The following is a 27,528-nucleotide window of genomic DNA, read 5'->3' as shown; positions in this document are numbered from 1 at the left end:
GAATGTGACTCAACTCCTCTGAGATGGGGCAGTATAATGCCAGTGTGTGTGTGTGTTACACCAGTAAAATCCAGACTTCAATGGAGCTATGCCAGTCTGCACCAGGTGAAGATCTGGCCCATAGTGGCATGAATAACTCTTAAGTTGTGCATGGCTAGGGCTGGTGCCCAGTGAGTATCTGATTTCTTTGCTGGGGGATGTGATAGTAGCAACTGAATTCAACATGGCCACTTGCTCAACAAGTCATTGTGCTTGAGAGGAGTCGAAACACCCTGGGGTTGAACTTCAGCTGGTACAAATCAAGATTAACTTCAATGGAGTCAATAGAGGTACTCTGGTGCTAGTGAGAGGAGACGTGGGCCCTACGAGGTGGGTAGTGTCACAAATAGATTTCCGCGATGTGTGCCATACGAAGGGGAATCCTGAAACTTTTGCCTGTTGTAATAGGGGGTCACTGCATGTAAGAGGTTGAGAATGGCTGGCATCATCATCACCATGTGGCATGTAGGGGCCCATTATGCTAGGTGCCGTACAAACAAAGAACCAAAAGATGGTTCCTGGCCCAAAGAGTTTACAATCGTAGACAAGAGACAACAGATGGGTACAGAGAGGGGACTACAAGGACCTAAGATATAAATATATTTTATCACATCCCTGTGAGGCATCTCACAGCTTGACTGATCTCACTGTTAGGAAGTTACATTTGCTTCTCAGATTAAATTTACCTTTGAGGGGGCTCTCACTCGCCATGGCAATGACAGGTGAATCTCTGCTACTCCTGACTGACAGCATAATGCCACTCTGCTCCCTGAAATTGACAAAGACATGTCACCTAGAGCTTCACAATCCGGGTGCTGTGATATTCCCTTCACTTTCCTCTGGTGCATATTGACACTGAGGGCTGGATGCAGAAGCAGCCGTGGCTATTCAAATAAGGGACAAGTTCCAAGGGAGAGAGTATTGATGGGGATCATGGTTACAAATGGAAATATTGTAGATCTAAAAAGGCCATTTGGTCCATTTAAGCTCATCAGTTTCAATTCACTGTTCCCCTCCAGGAAAGCATCTCAAGGCCCCCTGGGCCAACCCAGTATCTTTTTGCCTCAATTGCCTTGCCTATTGGCCCATTGCAAGCATTTATTGTCCTTCCATTCAAACATCGTGGTTCCTGTATATCTGGTGCCATCTGTTCGCCTTCTAACTTGACATTAATGCCCAATAGCTCTGTCCTCTACGCTCTCTTCCAAAACAGAACATACCGTGCAGGAAAGCGAAGAGAAGAAGGGGTCATTGGCGAGAGAAGAGAGGGTCATGACTAGGGCCCTACCAAATTCACAGTCCATTTTGATCAATTTCATGGCCAGAGGGTTTTAAAATTGGTCAATTTCACATTTTCAGCTGTTTACATCTAAAATTTCACAGTGTTGTAACCCTGGGGGTCTCAACCCAAAAGGTACCTGGAAGTGGACCTATCTCCCCTCTTCTCCCCCCTGCCCCCAGAGCTGCCATGCAAGGGAAGGACAAGTCCTGTCTCTCCCCAACCCAGCAGGGACTTGCAGCTAGGAGCCCCCTGGCTGGGGCACTCCCAGAAGCAACAGGGAGATCAGATTTCATGGGGAAGGGCTTATTTCATGGTCTATGACATGTTTTTCACAGCCATGAAATTGGTAGGGCCATAGTCATGGGTTCTATTCCACTGTATGCCACTAACTTCCTGGGTGACCTGTAGCAAGTTACTTAACCACTCTGTGACTTGGGTTTCCCATGTGCAAAGTGAGCCAGATGGCCCGGTGGTGAGGGCACTAGCTTACAATGTAGAAGACGTGGGTGCAGTTCCCTGCTTTGTCATAGATTTCCTGTGTGACATTGAGCCAGTCACTTAGCCTCTCTGAGCCTCAGTTACCCATCTGTGAAATGGAGCACAGGAGGCTAAATATATTAAAGATGGGCAGTGCTTTGCGATCTACAGATGAAAAGTGCTAGATGTTATACTTATCTATCCCTGGGGCAGGGAGAGGCGATCATTATCCAGTGCTTTGAGATCCTCAGATGAAGAAAGCTTTAGAGATGCAAAGTGTTGTTGGTATTATTAAAATTATTGCCTATTGTTCAAGCAATGCTATACAGGCTTTTCTGGAGATGACGGGTGTACAGGAGAGGAGGAAAACAGAGGGCCAGAATTGCAGAGCATCCCCTTCCAGAGCCGTATATTTCCTCCCCAGCCATGTACACTAATAGATACCTGGGTCTGATGAAGACTTAAATATGTTGTATCATAAAGCTAACTAGCTTCCCCTCCACCACCCACAGGGAAAAGCACAGAGGAGCTATCAGAAACAAATCTGCAGGGATGGTGTGGGATGGGAGGCAGGTGGGGATTTTTAACGTACTTTAAAAATCAATTGTCGGTGTCATTTCTTATGACTATTAGTTCTTTATTAGCATGAGATCAGGCATGGGCAGTTCAACACCCCCTCAACACCCGGGAAGAATTAGTAGGGGAAGCAAAAGCGGATGGGACCCTGGGAGGCAGTGACCATGAGATGGTCGAGTTCAGGATCCTGACACAGAGAAGAAAGGAGAGCAGCAGAATACGGACCCTGGACTTCAGAAAAGCAGATTTTGAAAACCTCAGGGAACTGATGAGCAAGATCCCCTGGAAGAATAACGTGAGGGGGAAAGGAGTTCAGGAGAGCTGGCTGTATTGTAAAGAATCCTTATTGAGGTTACAGGGACAAACCATCCCAATGTGTGGAAAGAATAGTAAATATGGCAGGCGACCAGCTTGGCTTAACAGTGAAATCCCTGCTGATCTTAAACACAAAAAAGAAGCTTACAAGAAGTGGAAGATTGGACAAATTACCAGGGAAGAGTATAAAAATATTGCTCGGGCATGCAGGAGTGAAATCAGGAAGGCCAAATCACACTTGGAGTTGCAGCTAGCAGGAGATGTTAAGAGTAACAAGAAGGGTTTCTTCAGGTATGTTAGCAACAAGAAGAAAGTCAAGGGAAGTGTGGGCCCCTTACTGAATGAGGGAGGCAACCTAGTGACAGAGGATGTGGAAAAAGCTAATGTACTCAATGCTTTTTTTGCCTCCATCTTCATGAACAAGGTCAGCTCCCAGACGGCTGCACTGGGTAGCACAGCATGGGGAGGAGGTGACCAGCCCTCTGTGGAGAAAGAAGTGGTTTGGGACTATTTAGAAAAGCTGGACGAGCACAAGTCCATGGGGCCGGATGCGCTGCATCCGAGGGTGCTAAAGGAGTTGGCGGATGTGATTGCAGAGCCATTGGCCATTATCTTTGAAAACTCATGGTGATCAGGGGAAGTCCCGGACAACTGGAAAAAGGCTAATGTAGTGCCAATCTTTAAAAAAGGGAAGGAGGAGGATCTGGGGAACTACAGGCGAGTCAGCCTCACCTCAGTCCCTGGAAAAATCATGGAGCAGGTCTTCAAGGAATCAATTCTGAAGCACTTAGAGGAGAGGAAAGTGATCAGGAACCATCAGCCTGGGTTCACCAAGGGCAAGTCATGCCTGACTAATCTAATTGCCTTCTATGATGAGATAACTGGCTCTGTGGATGAGGGGAAAGCAGTGGATGTGTTATTCCTTGACTTTAGCAAAGCTTTTGACATGGTCTCCCACAGTATTCTTGCCAGCAAGTTAAAGAAGCATGGGCTGGATGAATGGACTATAAGGTGGATAGAAAGCTGGCTAGATTGTTGGGCTCAACGGGTAGTGATCAATGGCTCCATGTCTAGCTGGGAGCCAGTATCTAGCGGAGCGCCCCAAGGGTTGGTCCTCGGGCCGGTTTTGTTCAATATCTTCATTAATGATCTGAAGGATCGCATGGATTGCACCCTCAGCAAGTTTGCAGATGATACTAAACTGGGAGGAGAGGTAGATACGCTGGAGGTCAGGGATAGGATACAGAGGAACCTAGACAAATTAGAGGATTGGGCCAAAAGAAATCTGATGAGGTTCAACAAGGACAAGTGCAGAGTCCTGCACTTAGGACAGAAGAATCCCATGCACTGCTACAGACTAGGGACCGAATGGCTTGGCAGCAGTTCTGCAGAAAAGGACCTAGGGGTTACAGTGTACGAGAAGCTGGATATGAGTCAACAGTTGCCAAGAAGGCCAATGGCATTTTGGGATGTAAATGTAGGGCCACTGCCAGCAGATCAAGGGACGTGATCATTCCCCTCTATTCGACGTTGGTGAGGCCTCATCTGGAGTACTGTGTCCAGTTTTGGGCCCCACATTACAAGAAGGATGTGGAAAAATTGGAAAGAGTCCAGCGGAGGGCAACAAAAATGATTAGGGAACTGGAACACATGACTTATGAGGAGAGGCTGAGGGAACTGGGATTGTTTAGTCTGCGGAAGAGAAGAATGAGGGAGGATTTGATAGCTGCTTTCAACTACCTGAAAGGGGGTTCCGAAGAGGATGGATCTAGACTTTTCTCAGTGGTAGCAGATAACAGAACGAGGAGTAATGGTCTCAAGTTGCAGTAGCAGAGGTTTAGGTTGGATATTAGGAAAAACTTTTTCACTAGGAGGGTGGTGAAGCACTAGAATGGGTTACCTAGGGAGGTGGTGGAATCTCCTTCCTTTGAGGTTTTTAAGATCAGGCTTGACAAAGCCCTGGGTGGGATGATTTAGTTGAGGATTGGTCCTGCTTTGAGCAGGGGGTTGGACTAGATGACCTCCTGAGGTCCCTTCCAACCCTGATATTCTATGATTCAGCCCATTGCCAGATTGCCAACAATGAGAATTACATGACATGCATTCACCGCAATTGCCGTGCTCCTGGCACGCCTTCCCCTCAATTCAGTCCAATGCTATCTGGGCATGGTGGTGTAGAGCCATGTCCCATTATGGCTGACAGCACCTTGGCTTCCCCAAATGGCTCCTGGGGCTTGCTCTGTATTATTTCTCCCTGCGGCTGGTGCTGTGCTGCTGGATGGGTTGAAGAGACTGGGTAACCAACCGGGACTGTGAGCCTGGTGCTCGTTTCACTGCCTAGTGGAGCTACAAGTGGCAATGTAAGTCTGACAAGGAACTGAGCCGCACAGCTATTGCTCTTTGGCATCCATGCTCTGAGCACCCGGGGGTCTGCAAATCAGAGCAGGGGCCTATAAACACGATGCAGACAACTACACTTAGAATGCTGCCTGGGTTTTAGGATTAAATGCAGCTAACTCCCTGCAACTTTAGCAAGAGTCGGAGCTGAATGAAGTGCTGAAGTGACCATGTTTGGGCCTTCTAAACATTCCGGTAAGGTCATGAGCAATATTTGATATAGCCGGGGGAGAGAAACCAAAGAGCTTGTGTCAGATCTCCTGTGGAATCCACCTGAAAAACCTCTGGTGTGTCTGGGTGAGAGAGCACATTTGCTTTGATTCTGTTGCTCTAGGGGCCTAGACTGTAGAGATTTCACAGGTTCAGGGCCTGCTCTTGTCAGTTGCTAGGCACCGTCAGCACCCCAGCAAGGCGCAGACCTTAAAGGGCTACAGTTTGTCCTACTGCAGATTAAGTCAGTTGCCTGAAGGAAGAGTAAGGCCTATAATATTGGGCTGTACATACAGCTAGAGTGAAATCTTGCCCTGAGATACACGCACACCGCTCCTGCTGAAATCAGTGGGATCCGCACTCTCCAAGAGCACTCCTGGAAGGATGTTCAAGCTATTCTGACCTGTCTGGTAGGCTCCTTCCCGCTTCTTTGGGGTGGTCAGCACACCTGGTGGTGCTAGAAGGGACTGCAATTGTTGCTGGTCCCTTTGTGGGGGGATGTAAGGAGGGGGAAGCTCCCCCTACTTTCTCCCTATTGTCCACCTACCCCATGGCCAAGCACCATCTGTCCCCTAACCAGATGAGACTCCTTGCTTCTGGGTTGTGAGCATTATAGCTCCATATTTCCAGGATAGATGGAGCATGCCAGAAATGTTCTATGCACCAGCTGCCTGTGGCACTGAAAGAAGAAGGCAGCCAATATTTTACCTTTCCTGCCCAGGTTCATCTCCACAGTTTCACTCAGTTGGTACATCTACACAGACCATGCAATCATCTGGTCCAACAGACTTGAGCTCACACCATGGCACTAAATGTAGCCGTGTAGATGATGCGGCTTGGGTTCTGAAGCCTGGGGAGAGGGATGGACTTCAGCCTGAGCTGGAGCTTAAAACGCTGTCTACATAGATATTTTCAGCACAGTAACATGAGCTCAAGTCTGTCGACCCAGGCTGGGAGGCTCGATTCCGTCGGCTGTGTAGACATATAGAATGAGACCCTAGTGTGGAGGCTCTGAGTGACACTGAGGGCCAGACCTGTCTCTGAGCAACCCCCACAGGTCTATGCCCTGCAAGCCTTTTCCTTGCAAATAAGTGTGTGCAGATACATGTGCTCATGCTTCTCTCTTCCTCAATGGCTAGAGTGACCAGATCCTGAATCTGCTGGGATTGTTCCAGTTTGCTGGGTCAGTCCTGTTCTCATGGCTGGGCAGTGAGGGGTTTGATCCAAATGTCATAGACCTGGCCAGCCCCATCTCCTCACTCACAGCTCCCTACACTCTCCCATAGCTCCCATCTCCCTCCACCAGTCCATCAACTAGTGATAAGTGCTCAGCCCTTTCCTTGCCTCCTGTGACTTGCACAAGGCCCCACTCCTGCCTAGCATGCCTCCTGGCACCCAGGTCAGGGAATCCCGCTCTCGCTGTGTCAAGTGGTCCCTTGCTGGTAACTTGGCCCTCCGGCCAGGTCACCCTTTCCAGGGTTATGGAGTCCAATTGTCTGAATGTCGTCTCCAGCTGGTGTTCAGCCCCAGCTCAGGCCTTTATGCCACTAAGCCAGGGACTGGCAGAATAACCCGAGCCTGCCCCATACCGAGTTCCAGCCCAGGGACCCTATAACCAGCAATCCAGGTCCTCAGTCCTCATCTTTCCCTGAGCTCCTTCCTACACTTTAGCCTTCTCTACATTTTCTTTCCAGCTTCTGGGTTTACCATGGGAGCCTACCCTACTCCCATGGTGCCGTCACTCCCTCCTAGCCTTGTGTCAGACCCTTTACTCCAGGGCAGGATCCCAGTGCTTCCCCTCCCACTTGGCTTTCTCTGAGTGACCACCCTCCTCCCGAGGAGTAGCTGTAGGCTCCTGTCTTTGCAGTCCTCTTTCTGCTTTCAGTGTCCTGGCTTTATCTGTATCCCAACCCTTCCCCTGCTGGCCTTCACTCTCACAGGTGATGCCAGGTAACCTAACTGGCCTCTCGTTAACCCTGTCAGGGCTGGGGGTGGGATACAGATGGGATACCCCATCACATCATCCAGTTCATCCTCCTCCCACCAAGCGCTCACAACCTCCTGAGTCCCACAACTCCTAGGACAAGCTCCCTGACCCCTAACCAAACTGCCCGACAGCTGACAGCACCCTCCAGTTGGACCCTCATCCACAATGCAAAGGAGCTTTAGGTTGGGATTTCATAAGGCACCTAAGGGAGTTAGGTGTCCAAACGCCATTGAATTTGGATGGCAGATATGTGCCTAACTCCCTTTGGCCTGGCTGGAATGGCTTACATTCCATCATCCTGCTGTTAGGCTGAAAGATGGTTTTAACTGGGTTTCTAACCACCAATAAAACTGCCCTCTGCCACCCTGCAATTACAAGAGGTAGTTGGCTGCAGGCCTGAATTTAAAGCGTCACACTTGGCATTTCTTGACTTTAGCAAAGCTTTTGACACGGTCTCCCACAGTATTCTTGTCAGCAAGTTAAGGAAGTATGGGCTGGATGAATGCACTACAAGGTGGGTAGAAAGCTGGCTAGATTGTCGGGCTCAACGGGTAGTGATCAATGGCTCCATATCTAGTTGGCAGCCGGTATCAAGTGGAGTGCCCCAAGGGTCGGTCCTGGGACCGGTTTTGTTCAATATCTTCATAAATGATCTGGAGGATGGTGTGGATTGCACTCTCAGCAAATTTGCGGATGATACTAAACTGGGAGGAGTGGTAGATACGCTGGAGGGGAGGGATAGGATACAGAAGGACCTAGACAAATTGGAGGATTGGGCCAAAAGAAATCTGATGAGGTTCAATAAGGGTAAGTGCAGGGTCCTGCACTTAGGACAGAAGAACCCAATGCACAGCTACAGACTAGGGACCGAATGGCTAGGCAGCAGTTCTGCGGAAAAGGACCTAGGGGTGACAGTGGACGAGAAGCTCAATATGAGTCAGCAGTGTGCCCTTGTTGCCAAGAAGGCCAATGGCATTTTGGGATGTATAAGTAGGGGCATAGCCAGCAGATCGAGGGACGTGATCGTTCCCCTCTATTCGACATTGGTGAGGCCTCATCTGGAGTACTGTGTCCAGTTTTGGGCCCCACACTTCAAGAAGGATGTGGATAAATTGGAGAGAGTCCAGCGAAGGGCAACAAAAATGATTAGGGGACTGGAACACATGAGTTATGAGGAGAGGTTGAGGGAGCTGGGATTGTTTAGCCTGCAGAAGAGAAGAATGAGGGGGGATTTGATAGCTGCTTTCAACTACCTGAAAGGGGGTTCCAAAGAGGATGGCTCTAGACTGTTCTCAATGGTAGCAGATGACAGAACGAGGAGTAATGGTCTCAAGTTGCAGTGGGGGAGGTTTAGATTGGATATTAGGAAAAACTTTTTCACTAAGAGGGTGGTGAAACACTGGAATGCGTTACCTAGGGAGGTGGTAGAATCTCCTTCCTTAGAGGTTTTTAAGGTCAGGCTTGACAAAGCCCTGGCTGGGATGATTTAACTGGGAATTGGTCCTGCTTTTAGCAGGGGGTTGGACTAGATGACCTTCTGGGGTCCCTTCCAACCCTGATATTCTATGATTCTATGATTCTATGATTTGGGCTCCATATTGGTTCGTCCTACTTTAACCCCCTTTCGAACTCCATTTTTAAGGACATAGCGGCAGGCCTCGAATTTTGCTTCCTTCTTTATTTGCAAACTGATATTTCCCTGAGTGATCTTAAGAACGGATGACCCAGAATTCAGAGCCTAACCTGGGCATACCTGACATTTTCAGACACAGTCAGATTTTTTAGGGGAAGAGTCCGCTGTCTCTGAAACTGGCTGAAATTCAGGCAAACTCCATCATCACCTCTAGTGCAGATATCCCAGGTGGGGCTGATATCATGGATTGCAGGCTCTGTCCAATAGGCGAGGTTTGCAACGGAATCTAAGAAATTTAGGTGCTCAAGTCCCTCCGAATTTCAATGGAGTATCTCTCTCTCTCACCCTCTCTATTTCAGGGTATTATACTGCCACTCACTAGCATAGCACATTCCATGTAAAATCAATAGCAAAGTCCTTAGTGGAATTCATGGAGCATCTGGCACTTTTCCCTTTTTGGGGTAAAGACTCTGCTAAGGGTGGGATCTGTGGGGGCGGAGGGTGGCATTGGTTGATTTGTTTCAGGGTAATTGTTTTGGTTGGTTCGTTGGGTGGGCGTATTGCGTTGAAGGGGTGTCAATGGTGGGGTTTATGAGCAGCAGGCAGGGACAGGTGTTAGGGGGTGTCAAGGTTACTTCCCCACTCTGAACTCTAGGGTACAGATGTGGGGACCTGCATGAAAGACCCCCTAAGCTTATTCTTACCAGCTTAGGTTAAAACTTCCCCAAGGTACAAACTCTTACTTTTTGTCCTTGGACCTTATGCTGCCACCACCAAGCGTGTTAAACAAAGAACAGGGAAAGAGCCCACTTAGAGACGTCTTCCCCCCAAAATATCCCCCCAAGCCCTACACCCGCTTTCCTGGGGAAGGCTTGATAAAAATCCTCACCAATTTGCATAGGTGAACACAGACCCAAACCCTTGGATCTTAAGAACAATGAAAAAGCAATCAGGTTCTTAAAAGAAGAATTTTAATTAAAGAAAAAGTAAAAGAATCACCTCTGTAATCAAGATGGTGAATACCTTACAGGTAATCAGATTACTCCTTTTTACACAACTGTACCCCGATTACACTCCCATCTTGGACAACTGGGCACAACCAGGGGCAGCCAAGTTAAGTTCCAATAGAAAGCCCTTACATTCCTTCAGTGATTTTGATTACATTACCCAATAGTCAAATAATTTTGATAAGATTATCTCTCCGCCTGCTGCCTGCAGCAATCCCTTATAGACCATTTCTGTGGGAAAAGGGCCCATTTTCCCTCAGAATAACTGTAAAGTCTTCTGGGGACAGAAGCATAGTTGTGGTAGTAGCCACTCTACCTGATCCCCTTGGATAATTTAATTACCAAGCTTCCATCCAATGTGACTGCACAGAGTTGCACATACAGTTACATTTATATAACTGGGTTTTATCATTAAACAAAAACTTCCTTCTTGTAACACCACAACTGTTACTCTTTTAACATCTTCACAACAGTTACCTTTTACCATTTCCACAACTCCCAAATGTTTACTTTCCTGCAAACCCTGTATTATCAATTCCTGCAAAAGGTATTTGTAACTTTTCACTCACTTCTTTAAATCACTTACTCCTACAGTTAGTTCTTTAAGGTAGTGCAATTTGTCTGTAACTTAGCCACCAAGTACAATTATTGCCACACAGATGCCTTAACCTGTGCTGTCTTCACCCTGAGACTGTTCAAAGAAGCAGTAAAACATTTGTCTCCATGTATGCCCATGGATCTTTTACTCCAAAAATTCCAGTGGAATACAGCAGACCTCCGTCATACTTTGTCCAAAATAAACAAAACCTTTTCACATAAGTATCCAAAATACCCTCCATTAAAACTTCAGAAAAACAAAAGTGTGGAAAGGTGGGGGGAGAGGAGGGGAAAGAGGTGGAAAGAAGCCAATTAAGCCTGTCAGGTCAGTTTAAAGTATAGGCTACCAGCAGCAAATTAAGTAAACCGAGAAAAAGAAGGAAAAGAAGAAAAGGATATAGTTAGCTCTGAGCCAAGAGTAGGCTCCCCGGGTTGAAACAGTTGGGAACCCTCATCCCCAGGTTCTCATTCTGGCTCTGGGAGAAGAGTGGGGGTTGCTACCTGCTCCTGCAAACCCTGCCATTTTGCACTTTGAAACTTCTTTCTGTCCACTCCCCCAGGACCAAGTCCCAGCTCCAGTCTCTAAAGGTCATCTGTTAACTCTGCTTTTGACTTTAAACCCTGTTGTGCCAAATCATCTTTAACCACCCCTAACTAATTTACAACCCTTCGGCAGCCCTTGCTGAAGCAGCACCTAACTTGAAAGATTCCCGGCAGCTTCCCATAATGCTGCCCTTACTTCAAACCTCTCACAAGCACGCTGAAGTGCCTCCTTTCCCTGTAAGGCATTCAGTCCCCATGGGTAGGGACCTTCTTCCACTACCCATATACCAAAGGAGGGTAGGCTCCTCAGCCACCCCCCATCCCTCTGGGTCCCCTAACACTGCCTCCATTTCCTTTTTAATCTCATCCCAGGTTGACCCCTGCACCTGGTATGGGCCCTGGTTCTTCCTTAACCATTTATCAAAAAAATCCTTTACCCTGGCTTGCCAGAACCCGCAACTACCATCACGAGAGTTCGCTATACCCCCTCCAAGCAGCTGCACGGACTGTTGGGGAGCAGGACTTACAGGCTGCCACTCACCTATCCAATGCAATGCATCCGAGTCACAGCACCAAGATGTTAGGGGGCTTATTCCTTCACCCACTTACTTCCCTGGTCCTTCTCACATGAACAGAGAGGAACAATACCTGAAGTCCAAAGGTGCAAACAATTCCGTGTTTATTGGGGTGAACTTCCAGCAAGCATGATTCCAGTTTCCTTCCTTAGTGTCCCCCTTCCCAGCTCTGACACCACAGAGCCTTACCTGTGTCCCTGTTCCCATTCCCCCCCTGTTGCGGGCACCCAGTGCTGAGAGGCTGAACAACAGCTTAAGTTGGTTCGGTACCCGGTGTGCTACACCCAATAATCACAACGGGGTGGAGAAGCAGAAAAGTTTATTTGAAGCTTCAAAAAGGTACAGGGAGATTTGAATGTCAAATCCTGTACACAGAGCAGGAAGTTACACAGGCTTTTATACATCCTTTTTCCCAGCATACTTATCCAATAGCAAGCTGCCCTAAGTATCCATATAGCCAGCCAATCCAGTTCCCGGCTAGTTCCCTGGTTCTCTGTATCATTTGTTAAACTATACATAAAGCTGCTTTATTCAGCATTGTTCTTCCATATCTCCCCTGTGTGGCCTTGCTTAGTTTCAGGCAGTCTGACTCCGCAGCATATTGTTGCAGATTCTCAGCATAACTGCTGTGTGTGCCTCCAGGCGGGGGGGCCAAGGACACTTGGGCATAGTACGCAGAGCTGCTACGAGTGCCTCCAGGCGGGAAGGGGGGCCAAGGACACCTGGGCCTAGTGCGAGCGGGCTTCATCGACACTCGTGGTCTTCCATCCCCTCGAGTTACCTAGTGGCCATGCCTCAGTGTCCCCAACACCCCCCTTAGCTAAACATGATTCCAATTTCCCCAACCCCCTTCCCTGTTCCCATTCCCCACCCCCCCCTTACTTCCTGATTGACTGCAGACTATATAGTAAAACTTGAGTTCTGCTTAGCTATACCTTAACCAATCATTGTACTGAAATTTAACTAACCAATCCTAACATATTGTAACATGATTATTTAACCAATTATATCCCACTACCTTAATTAGTTTACACCCAGCAAAATTAATTATACAGCAGACAGGAACAATCACAGAACCAGACAGAGATTATACAGACAAACAATAGCAAAGTGGGAACTATAATGACAAAACAATACAGAAGTGAGGATTTCACATCCCAGCTATTGATAAGTGAGTTCTTGCCAGACAGGATGCTATCAAACTAAGTTTCCTTTTACATTTTCTAGGCACTTCCCTTTCTCTGGAGGTGATGGGCACTATCAGGAGAGGATTGTATTCCTAACAGCCCAATAGCACCTTATTTCAGTGTGACTAGTTTGGAATGTGAGGAGGTGACCGTTCGCTTCCCAGCTTATGGCTGCCTCTGCTGCTTAGCCAAAGGCCTTAGCCTAAGCACAGGGCCTCAGACTGTCACAGTAAGAGAAGGCCCTTACACCGGCAGACAGTGATTTTGATTCTTTCTTTTATACCTCTATAAGTAGCTAAGTGATAAGAATACACCTAAATTCTTAGAATATAGGCCTTTACAGACAGGCCTGAATATCTATATCCTAACACCAGGGTTGTGAAGTGCCATTGTTACAGCACAAAGGCCTTTCCAAGAAGAGGGTTTTGCAGCATTTCCTAGAGATGCTCAGGCTCTGGATTCACCTGATCTCCTTTGGAAGTTTGTACCACAGCTGGATCCCCTTGACTGAGAATGTTTGGTCTCAGCTCCCACATGCTGTGGCCTCAGCTTTGTGATCTGCGTTGTCCCAGAAAAGTGCATTTATCTCAGTGGTTTATGATTTGGGCATCTAACTCCCTCAGGCTCCTTTGAAAATCCCATCCTTAGTCTTTTTCTGACACTCAGTTTGGGGTTTATTTCAAAGCACATTCCAAAGTGCATTTTAAAAAACACGCCAATAAAAATAAGAGATGCATGACTTTGCCTCACTGCACATAGTAAAGCAAAAGTTTATTTAATACGGTACGTTGTCTTGTGTCACAGTCTGTCAATTGATTCATTTTCCTAGAAAAACTCTATTTATTTCATCTTGTAAAACTCTCCAAGGCCAGAGGCTATTTTACCAGAAAAGTGGAACTAATGAAAGTATAATAAATGGAATGGGCAGAACTTCAGGTCCATTCCTGATGGAAAGTGTCCTTCGTGTTTCTCCTGGAGGGCTGAGAGGCAAAGGTTATGGCCCACAGTGCTTTTTCTGGGCGACTGCCCCACTCAGGAAAAAAAATCAAAGAAAAATACATTGACCTGCCTCCCAATTTTGGGTTCAGTTCTGTTGGCCAATCTTGTCCCTGATCCATCAAAGCCTGAAAGCACTTGCTTGACTTTAACCATGTCACCTTGCAGAATCAAGACCGGTGTGGCAGGGGCACCAGAATAGGGGGTGCCAGAGGGCCATGGTCCCATCACTTTTCACCGGCTGTAAGGGCAAGCGATGGGGGAGGGGGGATGGAACAGGAGGGGGGGGGGGCAGGGTCTTGGGGGGAAGAGGTGGGGTGGGGGCAGGGCCTGAGGGAAGGAGCAGTGCAAGGGTGGGCCTCCAGCACAAGGAGCAGTGCAAGGGCGGGATCTTGGGGCGAATGCGTGGTGCGAGGGTGGGGGCTTGGGGAGAAGGAATGATGCAGGGGCTCAGGGGAAGGGGCAGTGCAGGAGATGGGGGCATGGTTCAGGCATCGGTGCGCCTCCACACACACACTTTTAGGGAGCTTTTGGCACTCCTTGGGCCACTCAGAGGTGGGCATTCAACAGAGCAATGGACCCACGGTGAGACAGCTGCATCAGGGTTCCAGAGAGTGTGGTGGGCAGTACTTCAGGGCCTCCAATTCAAAGGAATAGCAGCAGTTCAGTGGCAGATCTAGGGCAGTACAGCAGTGACTGATTGTTGTCAGGAATGAAAAGGCAGTAACGCAAGGACAGACCTCTTTTCCCCTTTGATTTTCAGGCCTGCATGTTCAAATGCGTCTTGAGATGCTACAAGTACATTAAAGGCAGCAAGAGGGAGGAGGTGAAAGTCATGCCAGAGTTTTCTGAGAAGGTGAGAAGTTCCGAATGCCAGCTCCTGGTGTCCATCACTAAAAGGCAGGGTCTGGATGGAGATGGGGCACAGCAGCAGGCAGAATTGAAGCTTCCATTAACCACCATTAGAGCTCTGATTCACCCCCACGTTACTCCAGTTTTAATGTGGTGTAAAACGATTTAAGTCAGTGGAGTTACACTGGGATGCATGAAAAACTGGAATATTGTAGTGCTGAATCAAGGCTTCTCCATTATAGAAGATACTGCATGTGAACCAATGCAGAGCTGTCTTGCTGAATCTACGGGCAGCCTGAATCAGTTGTTCTAAGGCCTTGCCCTAGCAAAGCACGTGCTGAACTTGGAGAATATAAGCAGTCTCGCTACGGTTAGGACTATGTGTTACCCAGTGCTGTTGATGATGCACGAGAGGGAAATAGACTCCTGCTTGTACTCAGTACTATGCACATGCTTAAACTCAAAGGTAAGTACTTTGCTGGATAGGCATCTAAGCGAGCTGTGATACTTCCCCATTCATTTCAATAGGGTGTTAATGCCAAAGTCTAACTGGAATATTTTCAAGTGTTTCACAGCTGACCATTTTAGCAGAAGCTGCTCTGGGATTCTGTGTGTAGCTGCTGAAAGGCCACTCCAAAAACATAAGGACACGCCATAAAAATAGGTCGATAGTCAAGATGGTTGAAAAGCAGTAACCTCCCTACCCCCCACAAAAAAAAACCCTCCCTCAAAAAAAATTGTGAAAAATTGAGTTGAAACATTTTTGTTGTTTTTGTGTCTCAAATTGGAAATTTCAACCAATTCTGATAACTGTCCAGCCAGGGGAGTGTGGAGTCCAGACACCGTGACTCTGACTCTTGTGGCTGGACTACATAGAGGCTTATGAATTTGCTACTGTTGTTGCACTAACGGAGCTGGGTCATCTAGCTCAGGCTGTAGCGCTTTCTGTCTTTTGGTTCAGAGGTTCTGGATTCAGCCCTTACCACATGCCTTCATTTTCCAGTCCTCTGTCCTTCATATAAGCCTTGTCACTCCCGCCCCACTCCTTTGCCCTGGGGAAAGAAACACACACTAGGTAGGTTTCAGAGTAGCAGCTGTTTTAGTCTGTATCTGCAAAAAGAACAGGAGTACTTGTGGCACCTTAGAGACTAACCAATTTATTTGAGCATAAGCTTTTGTGAGCTACATCATTCGGTGAATGCATCCGATGAAGTGAGCTGTAGCTCACAAAAGCTTATGCTCAAATAAATTGGTTAGTCTCTAAGGTGCCACAAGTCCTCCTTTTTACACAGTAGGTAAAATCCAATCGAAACATTTTCCTGTTTCCAGAGCAAGTCTGGGACTCTAATGATTTCTTCCTCCCAGGTCATGCTGCCGTCATACGAGGAAGCCGTAGAACTGTCCTCCAAGGAGTCACCACCGCCCTACTCAGGAGTTTAAGCCCCAGCCACTGAGATGGGAAGACGTCTCTGCTGCTATGAATGCCTCTTAGCTCTTGTGCCTCAACTGGCAGATACTCAGCCTCACTGAATAATGCCTCTGTTACTGTGATAGCGTGCTTATATTGCACCAGACTCACTCTGGTTCAACGGACTTGGAGCTCATAAGAACCTCAGTTTCTGCTGTGAAAATAGAAGTGTCAGATCTGATTGTCCTCTAATGCTGGTTTCATCCCAGCACAGCTCGGTTTGCTTCCAAGGAGTTACTCCCGATTTACACCTCTCTAGCTGAGAAAAGAATTGGACCTGCAGAGTAGGAAATAGAACCGAAAAAAGCTTTTTGCTGAGAGAGCCCAATTCTGAAATTTAGCAGCTTTTAATGAAGTCCTATGGGAAAAGGATCAGCAAAAGGCAGGTGATTCTGAGTGAACCGCAGTGCAGTGCTCAGCCTGCCAGCCTATGCTACTGAGTTAGAGTGTGTGATCTGGCTGTTGGAAGCGCTGGGATCGTTACAATATTGCTCTGCCATTTTACACTTCCAAGTCTTTGTGGTTTTGCTTTTCTTGTGTGATTTGAAAAATGAGTTTAAATAAAAAGCTAATGGCTTCAATCCCTGGCTGTCTGGCTTCTGTAGAGTGCTATCCTTGCAATTGGAGGAACATAGCAAATGAGCAGCTTTCCTCTTAAAAGCAACTCTATTAAAAATGCCATTGTGGGATTTTAGGTTTATTTTAATTCACTGACTCCAGATCAGATGGGCATCATTTGCAAGTAAAAAGATTCTAACTGCTGGCCCTGCAAACTCCTAAACAATCTGAGAGTCTAGACAGATTTTTTCCTTCTTGCACATCATTTCCAGGGATAAAGATCTGGCCAGCCAAAGTGTGCTTTCGATACACTTTAGCAATCAATTAAAGTTGCACAGGGGAAACTGATCGGAATGTATTACCCAGTGCTGTTGACAATGCATGAAAGGGAAATAGACTCCTGCTCGTACTCCCAGAGCAGTGTTAGCTCTGCAGAGCTAAGGGGAGTTAAAATCAGTTAAAATTTTATTTTTCCCCTTAAGTTAGCAAAATATAGAGAGAAGATTCCCCAAGTAATAAGATTCCATTTATAGCTAATCATGTTTGCAAGTAGGACCACAAGCAAGCAATAAAGGAATAAAGTAGCTAGACCTGGGTGAACTTTTTCAGACATTTAGTTTATTTCTCTGACAAATGCAGTTTTGGTCAACCCAACACTATGTGCAAATTTGACACAAATAGTTTTGGCCATTCCCGAATCAGTCAGAGGAGAAGGAAGAAGTGGTTGTGGTGCTGGTGACACTGTTTTCTTCCCCTCCCATCCCCCATACAGTCTTTAGTCTGGGGGTTAGGAAGACCCAGGCTGGAATCCCCAATCCAAACACAAAATGGATTTCTTCAATTCACCGGGCAGTCCAGATTGCTTTGACCTGCACCTTTTACCCACCCGGAACTGCCACCACACTGAAAAATCAATTATTTGCCCAGCTGTACGAGTGACACTCCAAATCATGCTAATCTCATCTGTGCATTTCCATGGAGAACATAGAGTCAAAAAATTTCCAACTGACTCTGCAGCTGTGTGACTGTGGACATGAGTCACTTCAACTTTGCTTCCCTTCCCAGCTTTTGTCTTTCTTATCTATTGAGATTTCAAGCTCTTTGGGGCAGGGACTGTCTCTTGCTATGTGTTTGTACAGCACCTAGCACGAGGGAGTCCTGATCTTCGTTGGGAGCTCTAGGCGATATTTTAATACTATTACTAATAACATCATCAAGACATCAGCTACAGACAATGGGGTTGCCCATATGTTGCTAAGGACCCATTTTGACCCACAGAACTCATTGCTGGTGAGGATGCATGAAATGGAACAAACCCAGCTTGACCCAAACATCCCAGGAGAACTTTGCAGGCTTGGCAGTCACAACAAAATCTTTTCACTTTTAAACTGATCACCTTTGATACATAAAACACTGAGAGACAATAAACATAGATCCCCATACACTAACTGTTTAGATTAGAACAGCTCTTTAAAAGTGGGATTTTCAAAGCACCTTAGGAGAGCAAATCTCATTGAATTTAAATGAAAAATCCCAAATTTATGAACCAAATTCAACCTGCTGCACACGTGTCTGAGAGCAGAATTTAGTCCTAGAAATCAGCAGAGAGGAGGTTCTGGCTTTCCTAGCAATCTGCAGGTGTATTGCTGCTTGTTCATGCCCTCCCCTATAAACTAGATGCCAGTGTGGCTGAAAGCGTTCCTTCAGCAGATATCTATTTGAACTGGCAGTGAATGAATGATTGGCATCAGGCATGTGCTGACTTCTGTATCTGGGATTTGGCCTGGTCTCCTGGATAGAAAAGGCTCGTTAATGAATCAGTCTCCAACTACCAAAGACAAACAGGAAAGAGCTCAGAGGAAAGCAACAAACACGATATAATGCTTCAACATATCAGACTTAATATTCAGGGCAAGGTGAGAGAACAGAGCAGGTTCAGGCTAGCTGATAGAGCTTTATAACATTGGTTCTCAACCAGGGGTATGTGTACCCTGGGGCATACACAGAGGTCTTCCAGGGGATACATCAACTCATCTAGAGATTTGCCTAGTTTACAACAGGCTACATAAAAAGCCAGTACAAACTAAAATTTCATCCAGACAATGACTTGTTTATACTGCTCTATATACTATACCCTGAAATGTAAGTACAATATTTATAAAAACAATGAGGAGCCGGGGGCCCTAAAAGACTAACAGATTTATCTGGGCATAAGCTTTTGTGGGTAAAAAACCCACTGCTTCAGATGCACCATGCATCTGCATCTGAAGTGGGTTTTTTACCCACAAAAGCTTATGCCCAAATAAATCTGTTAGTCTTTTAGGTGCCACTGGACTCCTTGTTGTTTTTGTGGATACAGACTAACATGGCTACCCTCCTAATACTTGATACAATATTTATATTCCAATTGATTTATTTGATAATTATATAGTAAAATTGAGAAAGTCAGCGATTTTTCAGTTATAGTGTGCTTTGACACTTTTGTATTTTTATGTCTGATTTTATAAGCAAGTAATTTTTAAGTAAGATGAAACCTGCGGGTACTCAAGACAAATCAGACTCCTGAAAGGGGTGCTGTAGGCTGGACAGGTTGAGAGCCACTGCTCTATACAAATGTTGTGAAAGAGATTTATACCCATCATACCTAGGCTGGGAGATGGGTCTTTGTCCTGCTTGAGGAGGGGCTAGTCTGCAGAAAAGGCTACAGACAATATTTCAGCTGTGCATTGGGAGAGCAGGTGTTTAGCTCAAGCACTATTATTAGTGTGTATTATGTATACTGCAGTAGCCACTAGCAGTCCCAGGACCTCACTGTGCTGTGCAAACACAGCCCAAAAATACAGTCCTTGCCCCAAAGAGCTTACATCAGTGCAAACAGTCTAGTACTTAAACCCCACGGATAACTCCAGTAGGTTTGGTTTGCACCATTATTGGCTGTAGACAGCAAAACTAAACTGTCTGCCCATCTATCAGAGGGTTAAAAAATTAACCAGGTCTGCTAGGGAGTACACTATATGGTGGACCTTCTGGGCCTCAAGTTTCCCCATCTGTGCAAGGGGATAACAACACTTTGTTCCTTTGCTGAAGTGGCTGCAGGTTAATGCCACTGTTGACGTGGAGTAAAATATCCAGCAGAGCCTAAAGGCCAGAGTGTCGAAGCTATTTAGGCTCCTAATAATGCAGATCAGCACCTACTGTGATTGGCAAAAGCGTGAGTGGTGACGGAAAGGGGAGTTAGGCACCTAAGCTGCTTAAGGGCTTTTGACAATCCTACTAGACGCCTATCTACATGAGCAGGTGCCTAAATCTCTTTGACAGTCTGGCCACAAGTGGCTTAGACACCTAAGTGACTTAAGGCCTTTTGACAATGTTACCCAGAGTGCTCAGTGCACCTCACCTGGAGACCCATAACTACCGTAACAACATGACCAGTTGTCCGGCCATGCCCCCAATGGAGGTTGTCACCTTTCCATGAAGCTTCTGGATGTCCCTTTCATTTCTTGCTGGGGAACAGCCTACTTGTTGGCTGTTACTGAATATAACATATAATTTATCCTGTAATAATCATCCTGCTATCGTCTACAGTATATGGGCTGCATCCTGAAGTCCATGCACACATTTTATTCTGGCCTTGCACAGGCATAAACTCCCATTGGCTGCAACTGGAGCTCTGACAAAGTAAAAGTGGAGTAAAGCTAGTAAGTTTTGGTCCTCTATGTTTTCACCAGTGCAATACTTATGAGGAAGAATGGGCTTATGGTTAAGCCCCTGGCCTGGGCCAGAAGCTAGAAATTGGAGTACAATTCCCAGCGTTAGTATAGACTGAGGTGAAACTATCTCCCTATGCATCATTCCAATCTGTCCAATGAAGATAATAATACTTCTATGGCCAGTTTAGATTGTAAGTGCTTTAGGCCAGGAATTGTCTCCTACCATATGTTTGTACAGCACCAAGCCCAATGGCACCCTGATCTGAGGTCGGGAATCTAGTGGTTAAAGTAAAACAAATAATAGAATTCCCCGTCTAAATGTATGTTCCCCTCAATGCCAGCTAATCTTACCCCTTTTGCGATTAGCAGGTCCTCTTGCACTCACACCCTGTGGCTAAAGCCAGCAAGAAACATCAGGTTTCCCAGTTTAATCATTTGTTTTTCCTGCAATCTTAAAGACAAACCAACACAATAACAGCAAAGCTGGCAGCCACTCCCATGCCAGGAAGGTAAATAATCACCAAGAAGGTAAACAGTTCCCCGGTCTGGAGCCAACATCAGGGCAGCTGAGAAATAAAATTCTGTAGCAGCCAGGACCACTATTCTGTAGCAGCCAGGACTCAAGGAGTCTTTGTGCAATGGACTGATACGGGGACAGGGATGGGACATGCTCAAAATCTGTTAATCTCTAAGGTGCCACAAGTACTCCTTTTTTTTTTGCTCAAAACACTGAGACTCAGTGAATACTTTGGGAAGGGGGCCCTGGTTGGGACTTCTGACTAGCTAAACGGAGGCTATTAGGAGTTGAAGATCTTACAGTCTTGCTAATAATATGTCAAGCTAATCTCTAAGGGCTAGAGTATAACTTGGCACATATGCTGAGTACCTTCCCCCTTGTGGACCCCATGCATGTGCAATCTTTGTGCCTTAACTGTGCAATGTGCCTTCCTAACATGCTGAGCCAGTGTGGGGCAAGTAGTCGTTTACTGCTAATATAGGTCACTGGGGAGGAGCTGTGATCCAGAGCCGTGTCTCTGAAGCACAATGCCTCCCAGGACTACTCTGAGGGTGATGCAGCTTATACGCTGTCCCGGGCTCCGTGCTGCACCTAAAGGCGCAATCTAGCCCTAAAGCAACCACCCATCACTGTACCCCAGCACTGAGGCAGGGTTGGAAGATGCATCACAGCAGTCCAAGTGTGGAGCATCTTCACCACTGGATGTTTTTCTAAAAGATGTGCCCTGCTAGGAATTATTCTGGGGAAGGTCTCTGGCCTGTGCTATTCAGGGGGGTCAGACCAGATGATCATGATAGTCCCTTCTGGCCTTGGAATCTATTAATCATCCTTCCATAGGAGCATATTCCCATGGATCCAAAATTTAAATGGTGCAATATCCTACCTTAAATTAAATCACCACTAATTGTGCTCCCGACTATTCTTTACTGAAAGAGGGTTCAGAGTTCCTAAACCTCTTGGCTTAATTATCTGCCACAATAAAGCTGTTAAAATTTGTTGGCTATATCACACACAGAGATGGATTTTGTTGCATAGCCTAAGAGGATTCAAATGTTCCAACACAGACCAGAGCACCTGACTTTATAAATGGACCTGATGTTTGGTGGGTTTTAGGAAGCCAGACGGTGGCTCTGCTTTGAATAGTAATTTATATCCAGAACTGAAAATAGTCCCTCAGAAGAGCCATGAAATCTGATAAAATGCATAGATTTCTTGTGCATTTCCAGTCAGGGCAGAGGCTGGGTGCTAGACAGGAAATGATTTTGGTTTTGGTGAAATGTTAGATGAATTGGCCAACACAAACGAAATGTGAGCTGCCGTGAGGCTGTTAATGAGTCAAACTATGGTGCCCTCAGTGCTGTGTTTGAGTCTGATCAAAGAGTCTTTTTAATGTGCTACTGTTGTTCTGTTGTTAACTACTGATCTATTTCTGAACTGAATGTCTTCAACAGGCAGTGAGAATGCAGCTCACAGAGAAAAGCACATAGCTCTTAACCTGGTACCTTCACACATTTTGCTTCTGAAAGAAAAGAAGAATGCACCGCAGTTCTTCAGTGCAGAGAGTGGTTTAGCTGATGGGGCACTGAGATTCTTTTGTTAAACAAAGGAAAATCAATCAATTTTATAAGCAGGAGGATCTCATGGCTAAGGCACTAGATTGGAGCTTGGGAGATCTACGTTCAGTGCCTGACTCTCCCATAGTCTCTTTGTATGACTTAAAAAGAAAAGGAGTACTTGTAGCACCTTAGAGACTAAGCAATTTATTTGAGCATAAGCTTTCGTGAGCTACAGCTCACTTCATTGGATGCATACTGGTGAAAGTGTAGAAGATCTTTTTATATACACGCAAAGCATGAAAAAATACCTCCTCCCATCCCACTCTCCTGATGGGAGGAGGTATTTTTTCATGCTTTGCATGTATATAAAAAGATCTTCTACACTTTCCACAGTATGCATCCGATGAAGTGAGCTGTAGCTCACGAAAGCTTATGCTCAAATAAATTGGTTCATCTCTAAGGTGCCACAAGTACTCCTTTTCTTTTTGCGAATACAGACTAACACAGCTGTTACTCTGAAACCTTTGTATGACTTGCAGCAAATCATGTAATCACCCTGAGTCTCAGTTCTCCACCTGGAAAATGGGGATTTTTGTAAAGAGATGGCTCAGTTCCAGAAAAGCAACACTTTGCTCACAGGACTGCAGGCTGGGAACCTGCTACTTTATCAAAACGGAGTGTGTGTGTCAGGAGGAACTCCCACTTCCAAAACAGGAAAGAAGAAAGGTGTGGAGCTTGGCTCCATACCATAGGACTGTCTGCATAATAACCTCTTTGGAGCAGGGACTTTCCCTTATATAAAGAAAGAGAGGAGACAGATGAAGCCTGGGTAAAATGAAGTATCATTATCCCTCCCGAGCCAACAGGAGATGCTGATGACTGGGGCGCATGAGAAACCTCTCCCCTCTCATAGAGTTCAGCACCAAAATCCAGGCTGCAGGCAGGCACCTATCTTTGCATGAGAGCTGCAAATGGGAACCCTACTCTTAGAGTCAGGTGGCTTAGGCACCTAAGTCTTGCCAAATAGAGGGAGGCACCTGCCCATCTGCACACACAGTGATGAGGAAGCAGCTGAGGTAACTTTTAGCCCTGGGGTCAGGGCAATCACCTGGGGTGAGGAGGACCCCCCCCCCCAGTTCTAGCCCCTTGTCTGTTTGAGAGGGTGGTAGGATTTGAAGAAAGCTCTACTACCTCTCAGGTGAGCGTGCTAACCCCTGAGCTATGAGAGATTCTGACCCAGCTTTCCCACAGTCTCTTGGATTGAAGCTGTTACACTTTAATTGAATGCTAATTAGGCCAGAGAAAAAGTGAGAGACACTCTATGGCCCAGTGGCACTCTCTTGAGAAGTGGCAGATCTCCACTGAAATCCTTTCTTCCCCCTCAGAAAGAGGGGTGACTTGCATACATGCTGGAGCAAGGGGTGCTGGGGGTGCTGCCTCACCCCCTGGCTTGAAGTGGATTCCATTATAAACGGGGTTTACAGTTTGGTTCAATGGCTCTCAGCACCCCCACTAAAAAAACTGTTCCAGCACCCCCGGACTGACTTGAACTGGGGGGGGGGGTCTTTCATAGCTTGCATGGGTACCCCAACTGCTGGGCTAAAGGTTGTAAGGCAAGCTACTGCATCCTCCCCTGCTGCTCAGTTTTATGTGGAGTTAGGCATCCTATGAGCATGCTTCCTGGATCAGGCCCGACACATGAGACGGGGCTCCTCTGCCCATCTTCCCCTGATTGCTGGATCACTCTGGGGCTGGGGTGAGAGACAGACCTCCAGGTGCCTAGAGGGAGGCACCAGTGCACATGCCCCGGAGCAGAAACAGGGAAATTTTACCCTGAAAATTGAGGCACCAGGTGAGTTGAGATACCTACATGGTTTAACATGGTTTAACATGCTGAGTGGGAGTTTTGTGGATCACAGAGGTGTCTAAAACTGGGACTTGGGCATCAAAGCATCTTTGGGAACCCAGCCCTGAGTGTGGCAAGACCATGAGCGACTCAGGGAGGTGCTGTGGACCCTCAGTTCCCAACAAGGGGCTCAGCACCTTACAGGATCAGGCTCCTAGACCTTTATCCTGTTCATCTTAAGCTACCCGCGCAGGCATGGAGGGTCCAAACAACAGTGGAAGTCTGTCATTCATCTGTAACAGATGGAGAGGAGAGGAGAAAACACGGGTTTGTAAATGCCATGGACCACTGGCCTGCCAGGGTTTGAGGGATAGGATGCACGGCCAGTGGATTGAGAACTGCCTCACAATAGAACTGACATAACCATGGCAATAATAATAATAATAAATAACACAGGAAATTAAGCGTTTTTTAAAATCCCAAGCAATAGTGTCTGCTCTGTGATAAGGGCTGAGTTGTCATAAATCCATCTGTTCACCTGGCCTTCGAAGAAGGCTGATGGTGGGTTTCCCAGATGATGAAAGGGTGGTGTTTCTGGCTTCTGATTCCTGCTGATATAATGAGTTAATGCTGCTGGGGTTTTAGTGTGTTATTAATGATGTGTCAGGGCACTTACAGCCTCTATTATTAGTTACACCAAAATCAATACAAATAAGGGTTCTACCTTCACCCTGCAGCTAGCCCCAATAGTTAGGGTGTCCATATTTCCCTATGCTGAATACGGGACACCGAGTAAAATTACTCGTATTCAAGTGAGTCCAATGGCAATCAATCAGAACTATGCAGTACAAACATTCAAATTAACATCAGGTTGACTGAGCCCCTCTTAAAAAGAAAGACTGTGTAGTTGGATTATTTTAATTTACCTTCTTATCTTTAAGGCTTTAGGGTTCACACAGGGAGGAGTGACACACACACACCCCTTCCCACCCACCCCCACCGGGAGAGGTGACACACACACACTCCCTTACACCTCTCTTTCAAAGGAGGAGTGTGTGACCGACTGAGCTGACCCTCCCTGCCCGGCGCTCTCTTCCCTCTATGCCTGGCTGGGCCCCCAGGATGGATCCACCTCTCCTGGTACCTGGCATCTCGTCTTTCCAAGGCAACACATAGCTTGTGGGGGACAAAGGATCACATGCCCTCCCTCCCATATTTCTGCCAGGGTTCACACCAGAAAGTGGCCAGCAACCTCCTTTCAGCACTGTGGGAGGGAAGGGACAGGAGCGGCTTCCAGTCTCAGGGGAGGAGGGGTGGGGAAAGGGTGACCTGGCTCCTGTCTTTGCAGAGCTGATCTCTGCACCCCCTCCTCCTCTTGCCCCTCCCCGCCACCCCCACCCCCTGCTGGAAGCGGCTTGTCCCTTCCTGCCCTCACAGTGTCGAAAGGCAGCTAACACCTCCAAGTTGCTGCTGGCTGCCAACATTACCCAGCCTCCTCTGGCTACAGTATGGGCAGGAAGGGGTTAAGCCCTATGGATGTATTGTGCACCAGAGCCCAGGGAACCTGACTGCAGGGGCTTCAGCAAACCTGGCCAGAGAGGTGTCTCAGCAGGGAGGGGCAGGTGCCTACAGGAAGGAGCAGCCCCACGCTTCCTGGCGGCAGGACCCAGGGTAAGTGGGTAGGGCAGGTGAAGAGGGTGCTAAGCCCCTGCCCCGGGGGCTGCTGTGGAGCTTGTAGGTTCGGGGCATGAAGAGGCTGCAGATCAGTTCCCCACCACCGCTCCACTCTTAGTTGAGGGGCAGAGAGGCTTCCCTGTGCCAGCGCTGTGCGGGGGCTTTGGCACACGCAGGGCTTGGTGCCTCCTGGCCAGTGCCGCAGGCTGGAGAATCTTGGGCTTTCCTGGGGCGCCAACCCAGCCAGAGGCAGTGGGGGAAGGAAGGAACTGCCGGGCAGGCTGTTGGGGAGTTGAATGCTCTGACCAGGGGCTGGTTCTCCGCACAATGCTGGGAGCAGGACATGCTCCACTGGGGCGGGGGGATATGGAGGAGCAGCAGGGTTGGGGCTGGGGGTGAAGGGGCAAGACAGGAAGAGGACTGCAAGAGGGGGAGCACATAAAGTGCCGATGGGTGGGCAGCAGAGGCAACCTGTAACCAGCCGCCACCTGGTACCTGCTCATACTCACCAAACTCGCAGCACGCAGCCAGTGCTGGCCAGAAATAGGATGGGAGTGGGGTCCTGTTGGCCAACAGCTGGCATGTAGCAGGGGCTGCGCTGGTGGACCAGGAGGGGGAGCAGCCGGCCCAATGTGCTGCATCTTTGCCCCACCTCCAGCCTTACACACCCACCCCCATCGTTGGTCACTGGACCCCCAACTCACAGCTGGTGAGGGGTCGGCTGGCAAGCAGGGATCCAGCCAGCAGCAGGACCCACCAATACTAATGGGGGAGAGATAGAAAATATGGGACAATTTGCGCATTTTAAAGAAAAAATCGGGACATCAGCAGGAGAGCTTAAATACGGGACTGTCCCTTTAAAAACGGGATGTCTGGTCACCCTCCCAAAGTTGCAGTGGGTGCCTGCAGAGTTGAGATACATTGATCCATGAAGTTAGAACTGCCGCAGCCTGCACTATGTCCGTTAATGCTAGAAATTGACAACTGCAATATTGCATCAAGCAAACCCCTTTTTATGTAGCCATCTATGGTATTTCTATGGTCCCCATTGCCAGAATGTGTCTGGACACAAATGTTGCAACCATTTCTGCGAGCATAAGTTGCTCCATAATGCTTCTTCTGTGCTTTTGTGCCCCTGAGCCCATTTAGTATTGCGTCTTCCTTCCAGATCATTCTTCTTATGATGTTTGCTCCCGTCCGCCTGGATTTAGTTGGTACGGTGTCTCACGCACCTTGCAGAAGAAGAAGGGCTGCTCGAACAGGGAGTATCAATTTTAAAAAGAAAGTTCTTTCGTTGTTGTTGTATTAAAAATAAATCTAAAAAAATCCAAAGTGTGAGACTGTAACTCAGCCTTCTACATTTCTTTTCATAACCTTACTAAAAGATTACATGAAAATTCAAATTCCCTATGAAGAGTAGGAGGACTTGTGGGACCTTAGAGACTAATAAATTTATTTGAGCATAAGCTTTCGTTAGCTACAGCTCACTTCATGGGATGCATTCAGTGGAAAATACAGTGGGGAGA

At 47.1% G+C, this 27,528-nt stretch overlaps 1 protein-coding gene across 1 annotated transcript in view; it reads left to right on the top strand.

Annotated features, from left to right (window-relative positions):
• LAPTM5 (lysosomal protein transmembrane 5) overlaps nt 1-16,722 on the top strand; it is a 42,182-nt gene extending 25,460 nt beyond the window's left edge. Inside the window, exons 7-8 of the mRNA XM_073317709.1 lie at nt 14,585-14,677; nt 16,039-16,722. Coding sequence (XP_073173810.1) covers nt 14,585-14,677; nt 16,039-16,113 — 168 coding nt within the window. The 3' untranslated portion in view covers nt 16,114-16,722. The remainder of the gene's footprint in view (nt 1-14,584; nt 14,678-16,038) is intronic.
• Nucleotides 16,723-27,528: the final 10,806 nt, after the last annotated feature.

Source organism: Lepidochelys kempii, chromosome 19 (assembly GCF_965140265.1).
Source record: "Lepidochelys kempii isolate rLepKem1 chromosome 19, rLepKem1.hap2, whole genome shotgun sequence".
NCBI classification, from domain to species: Eukaryota; Metazoa; Chordata; order Testudines; family Cheloniidae; genus Lepidochelys; species Lepidochelys kempii.
Note: the sequence above shows the minus strand (reverse complement) of the source record. Positions and strands in the feature narration are given on the sequence as shown.